Source organism: Myotis yumanensis, unplaced genomic scaffold (genome assembly GCF_028538775.1).
Source record: "Myotis yumanensis isolate MYYU_CA2020_CCGP unplaced genomic scaffold, mMyoYum1.0.hap1 SCAF_7, whole genome shotgun sequence".
In the NCBI taxonomy this organism is placed as follows: domain Eukaryota; kingdom Metazoa; phylum Chordata; class Mammalia; order Chiroptera; family Vespertilionidae; genus Myotis; species Myotis yumanensis.
In genome coordinates this window covers 42,448,120-42,467,756 of record NW_027223758.1, presented here as the reverse complement: position 1 = coordinate 42,467,756, position 19,637 = coordinate 42,448,120, and the positions used below count along the sequence as shown (strand labels likewise).

General features: G+C 43.5%; 1 protein-coding gene across 9 annotated transcripts in view; it reads right to left on the bottom strand.

Annotated features, from left to right (window-relative positions):
• The window catches only part of ZNF532 (zinc finger protein 532), a 96,377-nt gene that overhangs the window by 37,004 nt on the left and 39,736 nt on the right, over nucleotides 1-19,637 (bottom strand). For all 9 annotated transcript variants that reach the window (XM_070420381.1, XM_070420379.1, XM_070420378.1 and 6 more), the window contains one exon: nucleotides 10,099-12,455. In XM_070420381.1, the coding sequence (XP_070276482.1) occupies nucleotides 10,099-12,455 (2,357 nt within the window). The remainder of the gene's footprint in view (nucleotides 1-10,098; nucleotides 12,456-19,637) is intronic.

The following is a 19,637-nucleotide window of genomic DNA, read 5'->3' as shown; positions in this document are numbered from 1 at the left end:
TCTATCTTGACAGTAGTCACAGTTCTCACAACTCAAAAAACGGTCTTTAAAATAATAGAAATGAATTAGAGCCTAATCCAGATTAGATATGTGCATTTTAAGTCACCTCAGTTGTTTGCAATCTGAAAAACAGGAATGCAAAAGAATGCCACAGCAATTAGTTGTGCGTTGTTTCTTTTGTTTGTTTGTGGCACATGCACTGATCTCTAAATGGATGATGAACTGGACATTATATGGCTTATAAGTAAAACCAGTGAAGTCAAGTTCAGAAACATAAATTTAGATATTAAATTGAAACTTTAGATAGAGCTTAAAATCTAATCACATATGAAATGAAACGGAGACTGAAATCCTCTTTGGAAAGGCTCTGCATCATTAAGTAACCAGGGAAAACTGAAACACTATTTTTCATCCCTTAGAGGTAAGCACTAAACATGGCATATTTTTAAAACTTAAAGTAAATATAAACTGAGGGGTTACTACTTCCATTCCAAAAATAAACCTAACACAGCACAAGATAAAATGTGTTTGAACACTATTTGGATCTTCATGCAACGAGTGTCTACTATCTTCTAAAATGTACAATTTGCATTAAAGTCTGTTTTCTTAAAAAGCCTCACAATATAGGCTCTAGCTAAGGTTTAAAACCATCTTTTAACTGACAAAAGAATTACAACATTTTTTAAAGAATTTTTATTCTTTTAGCTTTTGAATCAAGCCCAAAAATTAATGTTTAAACTTCTGAGCAACTCAGACTAAGAAAAAAAATCAGAAACTCACTTGAAAATTCTTTCTTGTTTTTCTCCTGAAAGAACTAAAATACAAAGTTTATCCCACAAAATGTTTATTATAATCACAGAGTAAGAACATTACAGGCAGCTTTGACGAGGTTAGCATCATTAAAAAATACCATTCCTTTTCTAATAACAATATACCAAAGGTTAAAACAAGCCACGCCAAAGAAAACCAATCAACAGATTTGTTAATTATTAGATCCTGTTAACATCTACCTTATCACAGGTACTCATTTGTTTCTCTGAACTAAAATTTTCTACTTTCACCACAATCATTAATCTCAAGCAGTGAATTATAATGTCTGAATTTCCACAGCATCTTAGAATGTCTTGCACTTACTTAGGAATAAAATCAACATATTCTATACTAAAGTCAAATCATATTTCATTTATATATATAGATACTAACTCCATTCTACCGTAAGTCAAATGATGAACTACACACTTTAAATAAATACATTTAAATACAACATCTCATTTAGTTATCATAATAATCTATGAAGTAGACAATATGATGTCATTTTACAGATAAGGAAACGGGGTTTGGAGAAGTTAAACTGCCACGGCCCCACAGTTAGTAAGTAAGAACCAGGATGTGAACTAGACGCTGACTACTTCCAAGGCCTGTGACGGAGTGCTCGTGAGGGGGTGTCATGGGGGTTACAAGGAATGAACAAACACAAATACACAGGAGAAACACTATTAGCCAATACCCCTGAATACCAACGGTGACCATTATGTTAGCATTATAGGTGCTCCCCCTCCCTCCACAACTTCACTTTTATCAAATGCATTGTGCTTAAACTATTTTCATAATAGGGGAAAACAGCAATAAAAAGAAAAATCTACAAAGGAGACAAAGTATGTGTTCCGTAAAAACTGAGAAATCTTTCACATTGTCTCTCGTCAAGATATGTATATCCTTCACAATACACATAAAATTCACAATGAATTATTTAAATGCTCTTCCCTATTGGACATTTATACTAGTATGTTTATAAAACATATATAACTATATAAAAAGTTATGAATGTGTTGGTGGTGAAAAAGCTTTGTTTCTAACAAGTTAACAATAAAGTATCAAAATTATTCGATTCAAAACAGGTTTTGTAAGTTATTAAGTGCTCTTTACAATAGAAACCTGTGACTACAAACACTGAAAAATGTTTAGAGTTTTGGGGTCACCCAAACACCAACATATCAACCCCAACTTCTCTCACACCAGTTCTTCCTGTGACTGTGTACAGGGTGGTCCCCCCACCGCCTTGGGGCTCTGTGAGAGCTGGGTCCAGTTATTACTCCCAGCACCACCCCAGCCACTGACCAGCTACAGGAATGTGCATGATCCACATCCACCAGGCAAGGCTCCCCACCCTCTTTAGATGCAGAAGTACCAGGAGAAAGTGGAAGCCAGTGTGGACTACAGCCTCAAACCAAGATGCTTTCATATTCTGCCATGATTGAAAAGGGAGCACTGGCCACTGGGAACGGCGCTAAATGAGGACCTCAGGTTCAGTGTGCACATACACATGCGTATCCATCCGTGCACACACACTGTATTTTCTCCCACATCCCTGCTGCCACGCCTCACCTCCATTCCGCTCTGAGAAAAAGCATGCTGTTTGGGTTGTAGGCATTTCTCCTAAATGCTTGGTGCGACATCCATAGCTTTAAAGTCACGTAAGCACAGTTCACCAAACTATACGTCCTCGGATTTTAGTCACCGTGCCTGTTTAGATAATATTGTAACCCCGGCTCCTGAGAGAGTGGTGATGCAAAGGCATGTGTCCCATTAGCTTCTCTGGGATCCTTTGCACTCATGGCCTTGACCCCCTTCTCTGGATTTGGGGGACATATTAGGGCAGAGGAGCAGGCCAGGATTTCTGTGGTCTAAAAGAACATAATTTTCTTTTCATTTTTAATTTAAACAAAGAAACAACAATATATCTTAAAATTCTAACTCCCTATAAGTTGAGGCTATTTACAAGAGGACAAAGCAATTTAATGTGACAATACCTGCCTTTTGAATAGAAAAGAGTAAAAGTACTTAAAAGGTTTCAAGTGTCTTCTGACACTTTATTTACATCATCTAAAAATGGATGAACGTTTTCAGAATTTAAGCTAATTTCTATTCTGGGGCAGACTCATTTGCTCAGAAAACTGCTACTTTTTCAAGAAAGATAGTACTTTTCAAGTCAGGAAACATGAGAAGCTATAGGAAAACAAATCTGAAAAGTAACCACGATCTACACTTGACAACTACTCGCATTGTGCCTTCTCTGCCCACCCTGACACCGAAATCGATGGCTGCCTCTCTCCTGGGGGCTGTGGGGTCTGGTACCCTATGGTCCTCTTAAGGGTTCAGGGATGTCCAAGTAACAAGGAAACAATTCTATGTGTTTCCATTCATATTTTGTGGAGAAAAACAGGTACAAGGGGAAAAGTGATGAAGGCTAGAGATACGTGAGTTAGTACAGCATATTTATGCCTAAATCCCAGAGATCAAAGACCTGAGACAGCCGGAGACACTGCATCTAAAGGTCAAAACAGCCAGCTTTACAGCCAGCCCAGATGCGAAGTAAGCTGTTTCTGCCTCTTTAACAGCAGCTCTAAAATCTTCTGTCTACAGCATAATTACCAAAAAATAATAATAATGAAGCACACTTGTTTGTTTTCTGGCTTTCACATTCACACATCTTCACAATGAGAACGCAGAGAAAGCATTTCATTTCCAATCTCACTTCAACGGAAATAAGAATTACAGCAGAAATGACTATATGCCTTTGTTCCCAGAGCTCGTTTGGTTGTGATGTTTTTCCCCTCAAATTATTCTGCTGCAATAAAAATCCCTAGTAAGAGTTGACAGTAAAATGGGCAAATTTTCAGAAAACAATATGGTCAACGCACAGAATCCATTCAGATAATAATCAGTGGAGAACAGAGTTAAGTGAAAGGTTGATAACACTGAAATATATACTAAGATGGGCCTCACCTGACTAAAATTAAAATGAAGCATTTCAGAGAGCAGGGCCAAAAACCAAAAGTCCTGAGCCTTCAGTTAATGATGATGTTTGGGGCGGGCGAGGGAACCAAGGCGGCACCAGTTTCCAGAAGCTGCCTAAGCAGAGTATTTCTAGAAACGAGGGCTGGCTGGGCTGCTCAAGATAATTTAATGTACTTGGTATATTGTATTGACGATGCCCAGAAAGTTCCTGCACGAAACTGAATCCCTGAAAATGAGGACCAGGACAGGTAAGTCACCTTCACCTGCACTCTTGCCACTGGCCTGGATGTAACTCACGAGTCAATTCTCAAACGATTCCTATGGTCTCACACCGTAAAATGCTGTGTCTAAATCACCGTTATCAGCATGACCCAGGGAAGGAACAATGAATCAGAAGTCTTGCCTTGAGTCCCAACTATGCCACGCACTGGGTATTTGTATCTTCAATTGTAAAACACAAGGGCTGACCAAAGGACCTATAACATCCAATTCTATGGCTGATGGAGACTCTACAAGAAAACTGATTTTGCCAATTTTTTAGAGGTCACTGAGTGCGCTGCCAGTCTGTACTTGGCTAAATTTAGCCCTGGTTTCACGGAGAGGTGAAGCGATGACATTCTAATACATTTAAATATTAATTATTAAAATTAAAGTTGTCAGCTCTTCAATACTTCATGGAGAGCAGGAAAGCTTCTCTGGCCCCTTCACCCACTCCTCTATTCAATGTGTTCCAAAGCAGGGGTCATTAATCATAAAGGTTGGCATACAACTCCAACCGGGGCAGATCAACTGATGTCCAAAGTCCGGTCGGTGCCCGTGTGCTCCGTTTTTATTGCACTGCATGGTCTGGTGCGTCTGGGAAGGGAAGTGATCCCCCCATGATGTCCTGCCACCTCGTCCTCTCCTTCAGCTGCCTGCTCCTATGAGAGATAAACAGATGCAGGCAGGACAGCTAACCCAGACTTAAGCATGCTCGAAGTATTACCCCATATCATGTACCAGAGTGTGACAGAATTCCACGACTTGGACTCGAGCTCCAGCTAAACCATATATTCCAATCCTACTCTTAGCATAGACCTGCCCCTAAGGGCTTCTGAGCACAGGGCCAGGTAGTAACAGAGTGGCACTGACCCGCGAAGGCAATCATAGCTTTCACAGAACATCTGTAAGAGGAGGAGCTGCTGCTGGCAAGTCAGAATTCAGCACGTGCCATCATAGCCTTACTCTATCCCATTACATACTGGCAAAGTCCCACAAGGCTAACCACGCAGGTACGAAAGATGGTGAAGGAGATCTGGCATGTACAGACACAGCCGGGGCAACCAGAGAGATCCTTTGCTGGCTCAAACACGTACCCTTAGAAAACTCAGAAAAGGATCTGATCAAACCATAAACAGGAGTCCAGATATAAATGAGTAGAAAATGAAAGATACAAAGTGAAGGAAGATGGTGACTGCACTAAACCAAGAAAAGGTTGTTCTCTAGAGGAAGGTTGAGGTCTCCAAGGTTGGACCCCACAGATGTCAACGGGGTGGAAAAGAGCTTGACCTCAATCCTTTTACAGGTGGGGCTAAAGAAAAGGGATGTGCACTGAGCAGAGGAAATGTCTGAGAGTCAGAAGAGAGACTGGGGGAGTCAGATGGAATGCTGTCCTCCCCATGGTTTAGTTCCAAAAACAACTGAGCATCACTGGCTGAAGCCTCGGGCAGAGTCCAATGATGTAATTCCAATCTCTCCTTGAAAACAGCAGCTACTTTCAGGCATTTAAACAACAGAGTGGAACTTTCACTTCCAGGAAGAGATGGGAAGGCCCTTTCCTTATTCCTTCCACTAAGCACAACTAAAACTCCCAGGCATTGTGTATAAAGCAAACATAAGCCTCTGAAAGGCTGGGAGATGGGCAAGCTGGCCAGGGAACCAAGGAATGACACAGTGTAGAAGACTTATAATTACAAAACAATAAAAGAAATCAAAGAAGATCTAAGTAAATAAAGAAATATTCTATGTTCATGGATTGAAAGACTCAACGTAAGTAAAGATATCAATTCTCCCCAAAACTGATATACAGGTTTAATTTAATTCCTATCAAAACCCCAACAAGATTTTTTATACATATTGACAAGACTATCCTAAACTTTTTTTTATATAGAAAGGCAAATAAACTGGAATAGTTAAAATTTCTGAGAAAAAAGAATAAAGCTAGAGAAATCAGTCTATTGGATTTCAAGACATTTTACAGTTATAATTCATATGGTGATATTGGTGAATAGATGGACACATAAATCAGTGGTACAGAATAAATAACCCAGAAATACCTACACTAATATGTCCAACTGAAATCTGACAAAGGTGCAAAAGCAATTCAATGGAGGACAGGCAGCCTTCTGGACAAATGGTATTGGAGGAAGAGGACATGCATGGGCAAAAATAAATAAACAAACAAGCCTCAACCCAAGTCTCCTACCTTTTACAAAAATTAACCCCAAATAGATCACAGGCTTAAATGTAAAGCCTAAAACTACAAAACCTTTAGAAAAAAAAATAGGATAAAAATTTCAGGATCTAGAACAAAGAGCTCTTATAGTTGAACAAAAGCACAAGCTATGAAAAAAAATTGATAAACTGGACTTCATCAAAATGAAAAACTTGCTCTACCAAAGACCTTGTAAAAAAATTTTTTTAAAAGCAAGCCACAGACTGGGAGAAAAGACTTGCAACCACATATCCAACAAAAAAGACTAGTATCTAGAATATATCAAAGAATTCTTAAAACTCAACAGTGGGGGGAAATATCTAATCTTAAAAGGGCAAAAGACATTAAGAAACATGTCACCAAAAGGATATACAGATGGCAAACAAACGTACGAAAAGATGTTCAAAAGTATCAGCTATTGGGGAATCGCACACTAAAACCACAATGAACTATTACTACACACCTATCAGATGGAGAAAACAGAAAAACACCACCAAATGCTGACAAAGATGCAGATAAACCAGACCACTCAGAAACTGCTCGTGAAATATAAAATGGTGCAGCCACTCTGGAAAAGAGTTTTGCTTTTTTAATATAAATATGTAATTACCATATGACCCAACCATTGCACACCTGAGCATTTATCAAAGCGAAATGAAAACCTATGTCCACAAAAAGCCTGTACACAAATGTTTATAGCAGCTCTATTCATATTAGCACCAAACTGGAAAAAATGCAGCCATCATCCATCCTTCAATGACTGAATGGTTCAACACCCTGTGGTACATCATCAACACCCTGTGGTACAACCATATGATGGAATCCTATTCAGCAATAAAAAGGAATGAACCACTGATACATGCAACGACTGGAAGAATCTCCAGGGAATTATGCCAAGTGAAATTCAATTTCAAAAGGTTATAAATGGCCTGGCTCCATTTATTCAGCATTCCTGAAGTGAAAAAATAAGAAACGAAGAATAGATTAGTGGTTGCTATGGCTTAAAAAGGGGTGGGGTGGCTCTAAAAAGATGAGAGATCCTTGTGGTTATGGAAATACTCTATATTGACTGCATCAATGTCAACATCCTGGTTATGATATTACTAGAGGCCCGGTGGGGCTTCCCATCAGCCGGCCTGCACCCTCTCGCAGTCCGGGACCCCTCGCTCCTTACCACCCACCTGCTCGCTGCTCCTTAGCACTGCCAAGGAGCCGGAGAGGCTCCCACCACCACTGCTGTGCTCGCCAGCCATGAGCCCAGCTTCTAGCTGAGCAGTGCTCCCCCTCTGGGAGCACACTGACCACCAGGGGACAGCTCCTGCATTGAGCGTCTGCCCCCTGGTGGCCAGTGTGCATCATAGCAACCGGTCATTCTGGTCGTTCTGCCGTACTGGTCACTAAGGCTTTTATTATATAGATTCTGTATTTTGTTACCACTGGGGGGAAGTAGATAATAAAAGTATACAGGATCTCTCTGTATTATTTCTTACATGATTCCGAAATATTCAAAATAAAAGGTTTCATTTTAAAAATGGAATGATTTGAGAAGACCTGGAATATAAGCACAGGACACTTCAGCATTATCAGGTAAGATTTTGAAATCATCAGGGTAATTCTAAGTAGATGTTGGGCAGGAGGGAGGGAGAGGGGGATATCACCGCTGCCAGTCAAGTAACACACCCTTCTCTAGACCCAGTTAAGTCAAAAGGCAATGAGCAAGGGCTGGTGGACCTGCTGGTCTTGCTGAGGCCCCAAGGTCACAAACACTTGGTCACACACACTTGAACCTTCAGAATCAACAGAGGCAGCAGGGCCGGTTCAGGAATCTGTGTGGATGACTCTCAAACCAAATCCCCTGTGCAAACACCTAAGGAACCCTGCCCAGGAGAAACCTCGGGCAACTGCAGGCACAGTATCTAAGCTGCCCTGGGGTCCCGTTCAAGAAAGGACAGCAGGGGTGCGAGCCATGGAGGGCTGTTACAAATGCGAGGTACTCTACTCTTTCTCAGTTCACCTGTGAGCTACCGAGGGGCTGAAGGTCAAAGGAGAAACGGATGTAAGTTTAAATCCATGAATGTTAGGGACAACAGAAGAAAGAAGGCGCTCAGGAAAGACTGGTACCTGAGACGTCATTAGTTCAACCTCTAAATTTTTAAGAAGTCATAGCAACAGTTCGCTGCTGGATGGCGTTAGCACTTTTAAGTGCTATTCTCAAAGAAGAAACTGTTTATATAAGTGGATTTTTTCCCCATTTGAATTTAAGTTCACAAATTGTGAACTGGCCAATGGTCATGTGAATGGCAAACTACAGAAGATGAGATGAAGATTTTCTCTCTTCTTTCTCCTGTTCTTCCTGTCTTCAGCCCCACCTCCCACTGCCACACCAGAGGACATGGATGGGCGAGGACCACCGTAGCTTTGCTAACTTTGAGGCTAGTCCAGCAAGAGCCACAAGGATCCCACCAACCTCCTGGACTGTGGGAGAGACTTTAGGTGGGGAAAAGGCAACAGAACAAACAGAACTAAAGACGTGAGATTGTTTGTTTCCTGCTTCCTTTTAAGATGGAAAGAAATATTACCCTGTTGATGAAGTGGAGACAAGATAAGAGGGCGCTCATACAGAACCCACACATTCTCACTAGGACAAACTAAAGAGCAACATCAATTACCGTCTTCTTGAACTTGGTGGACACATGACTCTTTTGAGTGTTTTACTATCAGAGCCAATGAGACATTTAACATCCAATACTGTAAGAATGTTCTCAAAACTCTTTATCACTTCCATTTCCACTAAACTGAAAACCCAAGAGAAAAAATTATTGAGGTATGCTTGATCTTCTGTTCTCCTAATTCAAAATACTGCAAAGAACTCAATTTAGACATAGCCCTTGGGATACTATCATGGGGATATTGGAGGCAAATAAAAAGAAAAATTGGTTTGCCATTGTGACTTCATAAACAGAAGTTCGAGTCCCCCTTCCAATTCTAGTATGGACAATAAATCACATGACCACTCTATGCTCAAATATGTTTCATTCAACATGTCCAACTACTTCCAAATGATAGGTATCATGTATTTGTAAAACACATTTATCTAAGAGCCAAAAACTGTCCGTGGCGAGAAGCAACGATAGGGATAAGTTGGCTGATGTCCATTGTGAAATGTATTTCACCAACATCAACCTGTACTTCGCTAAAACAAAACAACAAAAAAGCTGCAAACAAATGCAAAGGTATCTATCCTATTTAATGGTGATAGGTTTCCCACTCGTAGCTTAAATTGGCTGTAGTAAAAAATATTACTGAATATACTTCAAGACCAATCAGGCAAACCATAAAATGGGTACCAATTAGGTATGTTTAACTACAAAAGACAGTAATTGTAAGTAACAACAGGAACTTTTAAAATACCAACACTGTCACTAATAATTAAGGAACATTGGTGATGCAGCCTGACTCGAACCCTTAATTCAATGGGATGATACTGTAATTAGCTAGATCTCAGATTCCCTACATATATTCCAATGATCTAACAATTAAGAACTCCGTTACTAACCCTAAATCTTAGGTGCCATAACTCAACTAGTATATAGAGTTTCTATCTGTTTAGGAGAATCAACTTCCCCGAAAACATTCATGTTTCACCATTGTTCTGTTCTATGAAAACAATGCTTCCTCTCTCGTCTACGTGCATACATACATCCACACGCATCCACACACCCCCTTCCATTTAACTGAGCTCCCACCCCCAAAATCAAGGGCATTGTATAGAACACTCATGTCTACAGATTCATCACGGAAACACCAAAATGTAAATGATACTCTACTTGTCCACTCGTATCTGCGGCCTGCTGGAAATGCGTAGCCAGCGATGTCTCGTCCTGGAACACTTCGTTGCACTCCAAACATTTCAGACTATGCCTGCAGAGCTTGGACGGGTCTTCGTCTAGAGGCATAGCTGGAATGATGGGCGTGCTTGAAGGAGCTGATATGACGGTCCCAGTTATACCAGACTGGATTTTGGTTACAGTGTGTGTGCCAGCCCCCACAGAGCTTGGCAGAGCGGAAGATGAAGCAGAAGTATTGCTTGTTGGAGAAACAATCATTTGATCTGCTGGGACGGGCTTTAGAATCAAGTGGGAGCACTGCATTACCACCCCCTTCTCCTTGTGCCCGCGGGCATGGGAGAGGAGGCTGCACTTGTTGTAGAAAACAAGGTTCTTTGTACAGTGGTTACACGTCACCTCGATGCGCACACTGCGTCTGTCGTAGTGCTGAGTCAGACTCTTTTCCAGAGCGAAGGAGTCGCCACACTCCAAGCACTTGTACCCGCGGGTCGGCAACGTGATGCCTGCGTTAGCAGGGGGACTGAGGTTGGGGATGTAAACTGGAACGGGGTTGACACTGCTCAGCACCTTGTTGAAAGCTTCCACCACAGAGCTCTGCAAGGAGGACACCACCTGGACTCGAGAAACCTTTTTGGGTGGTTGTGAGACAGCTGCATTGATTATTGCCTGCTTTATTTGCTGCTGAGGTTTGGTTAGCACTTGGCGGAGCTCAGAGGTGGCCTGGGCGCCCTGAGGCAGAAGGTTAAGGTTGGCGAGGTGCACAGTCTTTGGCACGAGTTTGGCATTGGCCAGGCTGGATGCCGGCACCACAACGGTTTGCTGCTGGATGGCGTTAGCAGCTTTAATGATGGCGCTGCTGGCGCTCTGAACAGAGGCAGCAGATATGACTGTGGCTTTGACCGTCGTGTTGTTAGCAAGCTTCAAATTAATGACTTGAGATCCCGCTGTCTTCACAGCAGACACTGGGAGGAAGGCAGTTGCCACGGGCTTAATAGTGACCTGCTTGGGGGTCAGCTCTGCAGGGGCAACTGCGTTGGTGATAAGAGCAGACTGCAGAGGCGCTCTGGGGGGAGAGGCAAGGACGGCAGCTGCAGCTGGGGATGACAGAAGCGACGTCACAGAAGCCATCACGGGCCCTGTATGCTCAGGCTTTTTTCCAGAGTCGAGATCAACTTCTGGCAATACCCTTGTCACTGTTCTCTTTATTTCCCCAGATGACGTCTTAATGGTTTTGATGCGGACTTTGGGAATTGCTGGTGTCGATCCTGCAGGGGACGACGGAGATCCCTTGCTACTGTTTTCACTTGAAATGCTCCTGGGGCTATCCGGCTGCTTCAGGGACACCTTCTTCGTCCCATCGATGAGACTCTGGGACTCAGGAGACTTTTCAATGGCTCTAGGACTATCATTGACTTCTTTTGGTAATGGAGAGGGTTCCCGTGAATTGGTCACTGGCTCTTTACTGGCGCCTGAAGCAGCCTTTTTAGCACTAAGAGCAGCGATGGCAGCTATGCAGGAAGAAAGCTTGGAGGATGGCTTTGACCTTGACGGAGCCACGCCGCCAAGGGTGGTGTCGTTCTTCTCGGTGCTCAGCTTCCCGTCATGGACCCTATTTTCAAGCACCTTTTCAGAGTTTTCCTTCAATTTATCCTCCACTTTTCTGACTTTAAAAGGTTCATAAACACTCAGATTTATAGAATTTGTTTCTGTTTCTCTTTTGACAACTTTGCTTTTGTCTACATTGCCTGAAGTAGAGATTCCAGTTTTGCTTAAGTTTTCCCCTCCAAGTGCCTTCAGTTTATCATAGTCCTGTTGGGAAACAGACCCCGTCAACACATTCGATCTAAAGCTCGAATGCAAGTCCTCTTTATCAGGGGGGTCATCCACCTCTATCTTCTCATCATCGTCAAACTCTTCAGCACTTGAGATAGGGCTAAACTGGCTGAAAGCAGAGTCTTTTAGAGTCACCTCTGAGGTAGGCACATCTCCTTTCAAGGACTTTGACCCATCTTTACTGTAGCTGTCCAGAGAGGACGCTGTGAGGAACCCATTGTGTAGGCCATTGCCCGTGGGGTGGCCATCTTTCTCTGAGCCCTCGGAGGAATCAATGTTCCGAACATTCTTAACAATAACACTGACACCCACGTCAGAAGAGGATGGCGTGTGGGAGTCATCCTCTCCATGAGCGTTCTGCTTGATGTGGCTCTCCTGGTCATCGTGTCCAGATTCAATAGCTGCTTTAGGATCAACCATATCTGGGATGTCAAATGCTGCCAGGAGGTCATCAAAGTCTGGGGTCTTCATATCCCCCATGGTCATGAATTTGATCAGATGTTCTGTTAAACAAACAGAGTAATTCCATCAGCAACTGGCATTTCGTAATGAGGAGAAAAATACCCTCTAGGATTTACATCAACACAGTGATGATTACCAAGAAGAGCAAGTCAGTAACTGCACAATTATTATAATTACAGAAAATTCTGAGTCAAAGTGAACACATTTTCAGAGGATATACGGTATATAAAACCTTGATAATTGTAGCTTCAAAGGAATTCCTCCAAAATGCCGCACACCACATGATCAGTGTGGCACCACTCTAACAAGAATAAAATTGATCAAAGCTCTTATCTTAAGAAAAGCAGGTTTTGGTGTAACAACCAGAAAATTTATCATTTACCACTGGATTCATTGCACACAAAAAGCTACTTCAAACATATTTTGATCTTGACAGCATTTACTTCCACTGGCAAAATCATCACTATTATAGTCATCATCGGATTTGGGCTATCAAATTAAAAGAAATGTATTACAATAAAAAACAATGACAGATAACCATTTACCCACAGGAGAAACAAACATCCCGGCCCACCACAGCACAGCTACTGCTAGTCAAGTTCCATCTAGGACTTTTAAAAAATCCCTCAGGTGCTGATTCCATCTGTTTTTATTTAATCCTTGTTTTCTCTACTCTGTTAGAAAAAAATACCATCCTGGCAGAAAAGCCCAGCATCCCTTCCTTGTCCCTCCCTAGATCATGGGTTTTAATGGTTGAGGTGACACATAACTGTTTCCTAATTACCACCCTTCGGACACAGTTGTGCAAGCAGCTGTGGCAGCTGAGAAATACCCCGCCGTGCAATGATGCTCAGTGCAGACCTGAGGACTGCAGAGCCGGGAGGGCAGGCCCTCTCTTTTACCCGGAGCTGGATATGGGTGCATAACATTCTACAGAGAAGTGTTCCCATTTGTGTCCACAAAGCCTTGGTGGTAGGACAATTTTAGAAAAATGGGCAGTCACAGCTGTTACTAAAAATGAAGGATATATAAATACATGAAGTGCGAAGGGTCTCTAAAGGGTGCCCTTTACCCACTGCAGAGAATGCGTGATCGTGGGGTTCAGATAAAACTTCTGCTGAAAGAGAGATCTTAATCCTCCCGAAGGCCCAGAGCACTGCACCTCATGCTCCTTTCTGGTATGTACTACAGTGTGTGCACTTGTCTCTTACCTATGGGCCTGTCAGCACCTGTCACACCGCAAATGCCAGATAACTAACCCGCCACAAGTCAGGGGCCAGAACACTAGATTTATAACAGAACAGGTCTGGAGCCAGCTCTGAGACCCTAAGAAGTGAGGGAATCTTTGGGCCAGTTCCTTCCCTCTACAGTGGTGGGAGGAAGGCAAGCATCTAGGAAGAGAAGGAAAGAAGGAAAGGGCAGAGGGGGGATGAAAAATAGGAAAGGCAAGAACAGGAGGCAACAATCAAGGTCAGAAGACAAGAGGGTTATAGCTGATTTTTGGCAACTTTCAATGGAAAAATTAGCCTAATTGATTCTTCAATTTTTCTGTTATTCCTCCTTTAAATCACTAAGAAGTGTTCTTCCGCATTTTATGGAAGAACTTAATAATTTACTTTCTTGGCCGAAACCGATTTGGCTCAGTGGATAGAGCGTCGGCCTGCGGACTGAAAGGTCCCAGGTTCGATTCCGGTCAAGGGCATGTGCCTGGGTTGGGGGCACATCCCCAGTGGGGGGTGTGCGGGAGGCAGCTGATCGATGTTTCTCTCTCATCGATGTTTCTAACTCTCTATCTCTCTCCCTTCCTCTCTGTAAAAAATCAATAAAATATATTTTAAAAATAATAATAATAATAATTTACTTTCTTGTACAATCTGTAAAAGATCCTTCATCCCTAAGAAAAGTGATGACACAAAGGTCAAGGTTGAATTTTCACTCAGGTGACAACATACATACCAATGAGAACTCCATAAACTCATCATCAGCTGCTAAGACACCCTCAGCATACTCACTCCCTCTGGGACACGTCCAAACACATCTAAGAATTTGGTTGGGAAAAACTACTGATGAAGATTTAATAAACACTCACGTAAGGAGCTGGAGAAAAAAATCACCTTCCACTCACATGTCTCAGTTAATGTAGACCTAAAGAAGCATCACATTGCAGTTTCTAAATGGAATACTCACAATAAAACCACTGTCATTAAAGCATCCCTGTGGTCTATCTTTCCCAATCACGGTGATCCAAGTTGTAGATCAGATTTCAGAGAACTCTGCTTTCATAGAATCATGACCCATGCCCAACCCCAGCACTTATCCACGGCTTGGACCAAGCTCTGGAAGTCACAGTTGTGGTTGGGTCCTCTAAGTGCCTCCATCCTTTCTTTACAGCTACCTTGGATGTATGTCATTTGCCCTCTCTTTATGCAAAAGACATCATCCAGTTTCACATCATTCATCCCAGAGGGCCATCAGTTCAGAAGCAAAAAGAACATAAGAGACAATTCAAATACTCATAGGTAGTAGGCCCAAGACACAACCATAAGAAATGATAAAAGGTCACCACATGAAACCTTGAATGATTGGCAGTTCGGATCAGCAGTGCAATACCTGGAAGATCAACGCATGATTCTCAGTATCTCCTTCTCCTGTTTACATGGTGGGGACCTGCCTGACCTATCTGTGCACAGGTGCCCCAGAGCAGGAAAAAACCTTTAATCAGTGGTAGGATGTTGCTCACCACGCTGCCTGTATCTTTTCCTATCTGCCCAAGTAAAGCAGAGTTAAGGTTTGGGAAGCCCCAGCCTGCAATCCCCCCAAGGGATTGAGAAGACATTCCTGATTCAGGAGCAACTCTGTTCTCTGTAGTAATCCAGCCACCCTGCTGTCTCGATCTCCGGTATCACCTTTTCCTTTCTCTTGAGGGAAAAGGGTGAACCCAAGGGTAGAGCAATGAGACACCCTTAGAGGTAAGAGGGAATTAGCTGTGGTTTAAAAAACTAAACCTCCTAGTTCACCTGATGGAATCCTGACTGACACATAAAAGTGCACAACGGGCATAAAATACTGAGTGCAGGGAGTGGGGGCATCGACATGCATCACACTGAAACCCAAGATCACACCGTGTGGGTGGAGTTGCCTCTCAGGGTTGTAAAATTAATGTAATAAATACCGCTCTCTGTAACTTCACACTTCTTTTTTGGTTTATAGAAATGTTTTTCATACCCACAATCACATCATCCTATTACCCATTACCTTCCCACATTTGGGAAGGCAAGAGCAAATTTTCCACTTGGGAGAAAAAATAATTTTAACTCCCACTTCATTTCTCACTTATGTGAAGTACAAAGAGAAATGTTTATGTTTGCAAATTCTCTTAATTTTTTCCCCAATTCCTAAGTAGTAATCTTTTAGAAATAGATTCCTTTACTTCAAAGCATTACAAAAATAAATCTTAGTCGTCTCTTAAAAAATAACATAAAAAGACCTCAAAATTTGAGCTTCTCTTGGCCTCAAGAGCTTGATTTTCAAACAGAATTAGCTTTAGTCACTATAACAATGTCTTTCATTTCATTTATATGCTGTAAAATATATCTTCCTTCAAAAGCACTTACAGTCTTCTAATGTAAGGCTAAACCCCATTTCAATAACCTGTAATTCACTAATAGATTTGTGTTCAATGTAGAATGTCCTGTTACCCAAAAACATTGAAATATCTGGGGGAAAAGGCTAGGCCTGTTTACAGAAAAGGAAATTGAAAGATCTCAAGTGTGTCATGTGATCTCTTTATTTCCTCCTATGACACAGACAAAATATTTCCTTTCCTACCAAAGCCTCTTAAAATTACAGAAAGCTGTTTCATCTTTGTTGGCAAAAGTCAAAAGTTATCAAGTCAAAAGAAAGCCTCAAGAAAAACCTATTCACCCCTTACTCATACTTATGCTTTGCAATAAAAAAGGGAGGAAGACTGTTCATAGAGCTGTTTCCCAATTCCAACTGAAGAATGACAGCGTGAAAGGCTCAAGCATTACTTAACCATGGACGCTAACTTCAATAATCCCAAAGAGACATGCCCAAACTCAACCAAGGTTCTGCCTCCAAAATGAATACACAAGGTCATTCTGAGCAGTGAAAACACATCAGCTTCCCCATTTAAATGCAGAAGCTAACATTTTCTTTACCAAAAGTCAATAAATTCTAAACCTAAAGAAAAACAAAGTCTATTGGCCATCATGACAACACTAGAGGCCTGGTGCACGGAATTTGTGTTCTGGTGGGGGGGGGGGGGGGGGGGGCGGGGTCCTCAGCCCAGCCTGCGTCCTTTCGCAGTCTGTGAGCCATCAGTTAGAAATCCTTTGTACTGCCGCAGAGAAGGTGGAAGAGGCTCCCGCTGCACTCACTAGCATTAAGCCCAACTCCAGGCTTCTGGCTGAGCAGCACTCCCCCTGTGGGAGTGCACTGACCACCAGGGGGCAGCTCCTTTGTTGAGCATCATAGCAACCAGTCATTCCACCATTCGGTCTATTTGCATATTAGCCTTTTATTATATAGAACTAGTAGCCCTGCGCACGTATCCGTGCACCAGTAGGTCGCTGCCACCCTCCTGTAGTTTCCCCCCGCTCCCTCCTCCCTCCCCCACCCCCATAGCTTGCTGCCCTACTCCCTCATGTGGCGCTCCGCAACCCACTTGTACCTCGCTGGCCCACCCTCCTGCTGATCCGTGATCTGGTTGTGATGAGCTTGGTCATTACGCCTTAGGGTGTAATGGCTAATTAGCACATTCCTCTCTTGTTATATAGGATTATACACACTTTCCATAAAATGACGGTAATAATACTATTATTCTTTTTGGGGTCTATATCACTTTTTTTTTGCGCAGTATCTAGACATTAAAGCCCTCAACAGATTAATGATCTAATTCATGTTTCTATCCTTATTATCTTTCCTTCACATATAACATGTTTTTATGACATGTTAATATTATGCTATGTGCCGAAACCGGTTTGGCTGAGTGGATAGAGCGTCGGCCTGCGGACTGAAGGGTCCCAGGTTCGATTCCGGTCAAGGGCACGTACCTGGGTTGCGGGCACATCCCCAGTGGGAGATGTGCAGGAGGCAGCTGATCGATGTTTCTCTCTCATCGATGTTTCTAACTCTCTATCTCTCTCCCTTCCTCTCTGTAAAAAAATCAATAAAATATATTTAAAAAAAAAAATCTTAAAAAAATAAAAATAAAAAAAATAAAAAAAAAATATTATGCTATGTTTACCATTTATTTTGTTCCTCACTGAAAATGAGTCCAGCACCCATTTTTAAATGTCTTCGAAGGACTGGTTTCTCTGGCCTTCCACATTCAAATTCTTGTTGTTCCCATTACACTAGTACACAGACCTTTGAGCTTCCTCCATCACCAATCTTTTTATCTTTTGCACTTTCAGGGCTCTCTATCATTACATTTCTTCAACCACAAAAAAGAAGGAACGGAAGGGAGGGGAGGAGAGGAATCACATCTCTTTTTCCCATTGACCTTTTGCTTCTACCCCACTTCAATCTGAACTGCTGATGAGTCCCTGCCATTGCATTCCAAATACCAAGCAGGTTCAGCAACACAGCCCTGCCTCATGCTTCTTCACTTTTCCTAAACCACCTGGGAATACACATCAGTTTTGAGATGTGTGTGTGTGTGTGTGTGTGTGTGTGTGTTTTAAAGAATCTGATCAGCTACTAAAGAAGGTGTTAAGAACCTCTGCCTTGCTTCTCTCTAGGAAAGTGGGTGGGGGGGAGGAGACTGGGTCCCAAAACTGATGGATACTTGGGTTTCAAAATCCTATCTAATAATAGAGAAAAATTGTAATTAGCCATACCTCCACTACCCTTCCCATTGGCTAATCAGGGCGATATGCAAATTAACTGCCAACCAAGATGGCGGCCGGCAGCCAGGCAGCTTGAAGCTTACAGGAGGCTTGCTTGCTTCAGTAACAGAGGAAGCCAACGTTCCCCACCTGCGGCTGCCGGCCTCTGAGGTTGCAGTTTGAAACATTGTTACAAATACAGAAGCTAAACAAAACCCCAGAAACCTGCTTTCAGCCAGCCGGGATCTCAGAGCTGGAGTTGAAACAGTGTTTCGATTATAGAACCCAAACAAACCAGATACCTGCTTTCAGCAGCCGAGGTCTCAGAGCTGGAGCTGAGCCTCAGAGCTAAAGCTGGCCCAGAATAAAAAAGAAAAAGAAAAAAAGGAGCGGTTGGGAGCTTTAGTCACCCGCCAGCCTGAAAACAGCCCTCAGCCCCTCACCCAGACTGGCCAGGCACCCCAGTGGGGACCCCCACCCTGAAGGGGGTGTGACCAGCTGCAAACAGCCATCATCCCCTCATCCAGGCTGGCCAGGCACCCCAGTGGGGACCCCCACTCTGATTCAGGACACCCTTCAGGGCAAACCAGCCGGCCCCCACCCGTGCACCAGGCCTCTATCCTATATAGTAAAAGGGTAATATGCCTCCCAGCACCGGGATCAGCACCAGGATCAGCGTGACAGGGGGCAGCGACCTAACCCCCTGATCGCCCTGCGTCTCTGTGTGTGACAGGGGGCGGGGCCACTACCTCCCTATCCGCCCTGCTCTGTTCGTGACAGGGGAAGGCGCCCCAACCCCCTGATCAGCCCTGCTCTGTGCCTAATAGAGGAGAGCTCCCCAACCCCCTGATCGCCCTGCGGCTCTGTGTGTGACAGGGTGCAGCGCCCTAACCCCCTGATCGGCCCTGCTCTGTGTGTGACAGGGTGTGGCGCCTCAACCCCCACCACGGGCACTGCTCTGTGTGTGACGGGGTACAGCCATAACCTCCCCATCGGCCCTGCCCTGAGTGTGACAGTGGTGGCACCCCAACCCCCTGATCGGCCCTGCTCTGTGGGTGACAGGGGGCGGTGCCCCAACTCCCCTATCAGCCCTACTCTGTGCATGACAGGGGTGAGCTCTTCAACCCCCTGATCGGCCCTGCTCTGTGCGTGACAGGGTGGAGCTCCCCAACCCCGATTGACCCTGCTCTGTGCGTGACAGGGTACGGAGCCTCAACCCCCCTGATGGGCCCTGCTCTGTGAGTGACAGGGGGCAGCGCCCCAAACCCCTGATCAGCCCTGCTCCGTGCGTGATAGGGGGTGGCGCCGCAACCTCCCCATCAACCTTGCCTTGAGTGTGACAGAGGGCGGTGCCCCAACCCCCCACCCAAT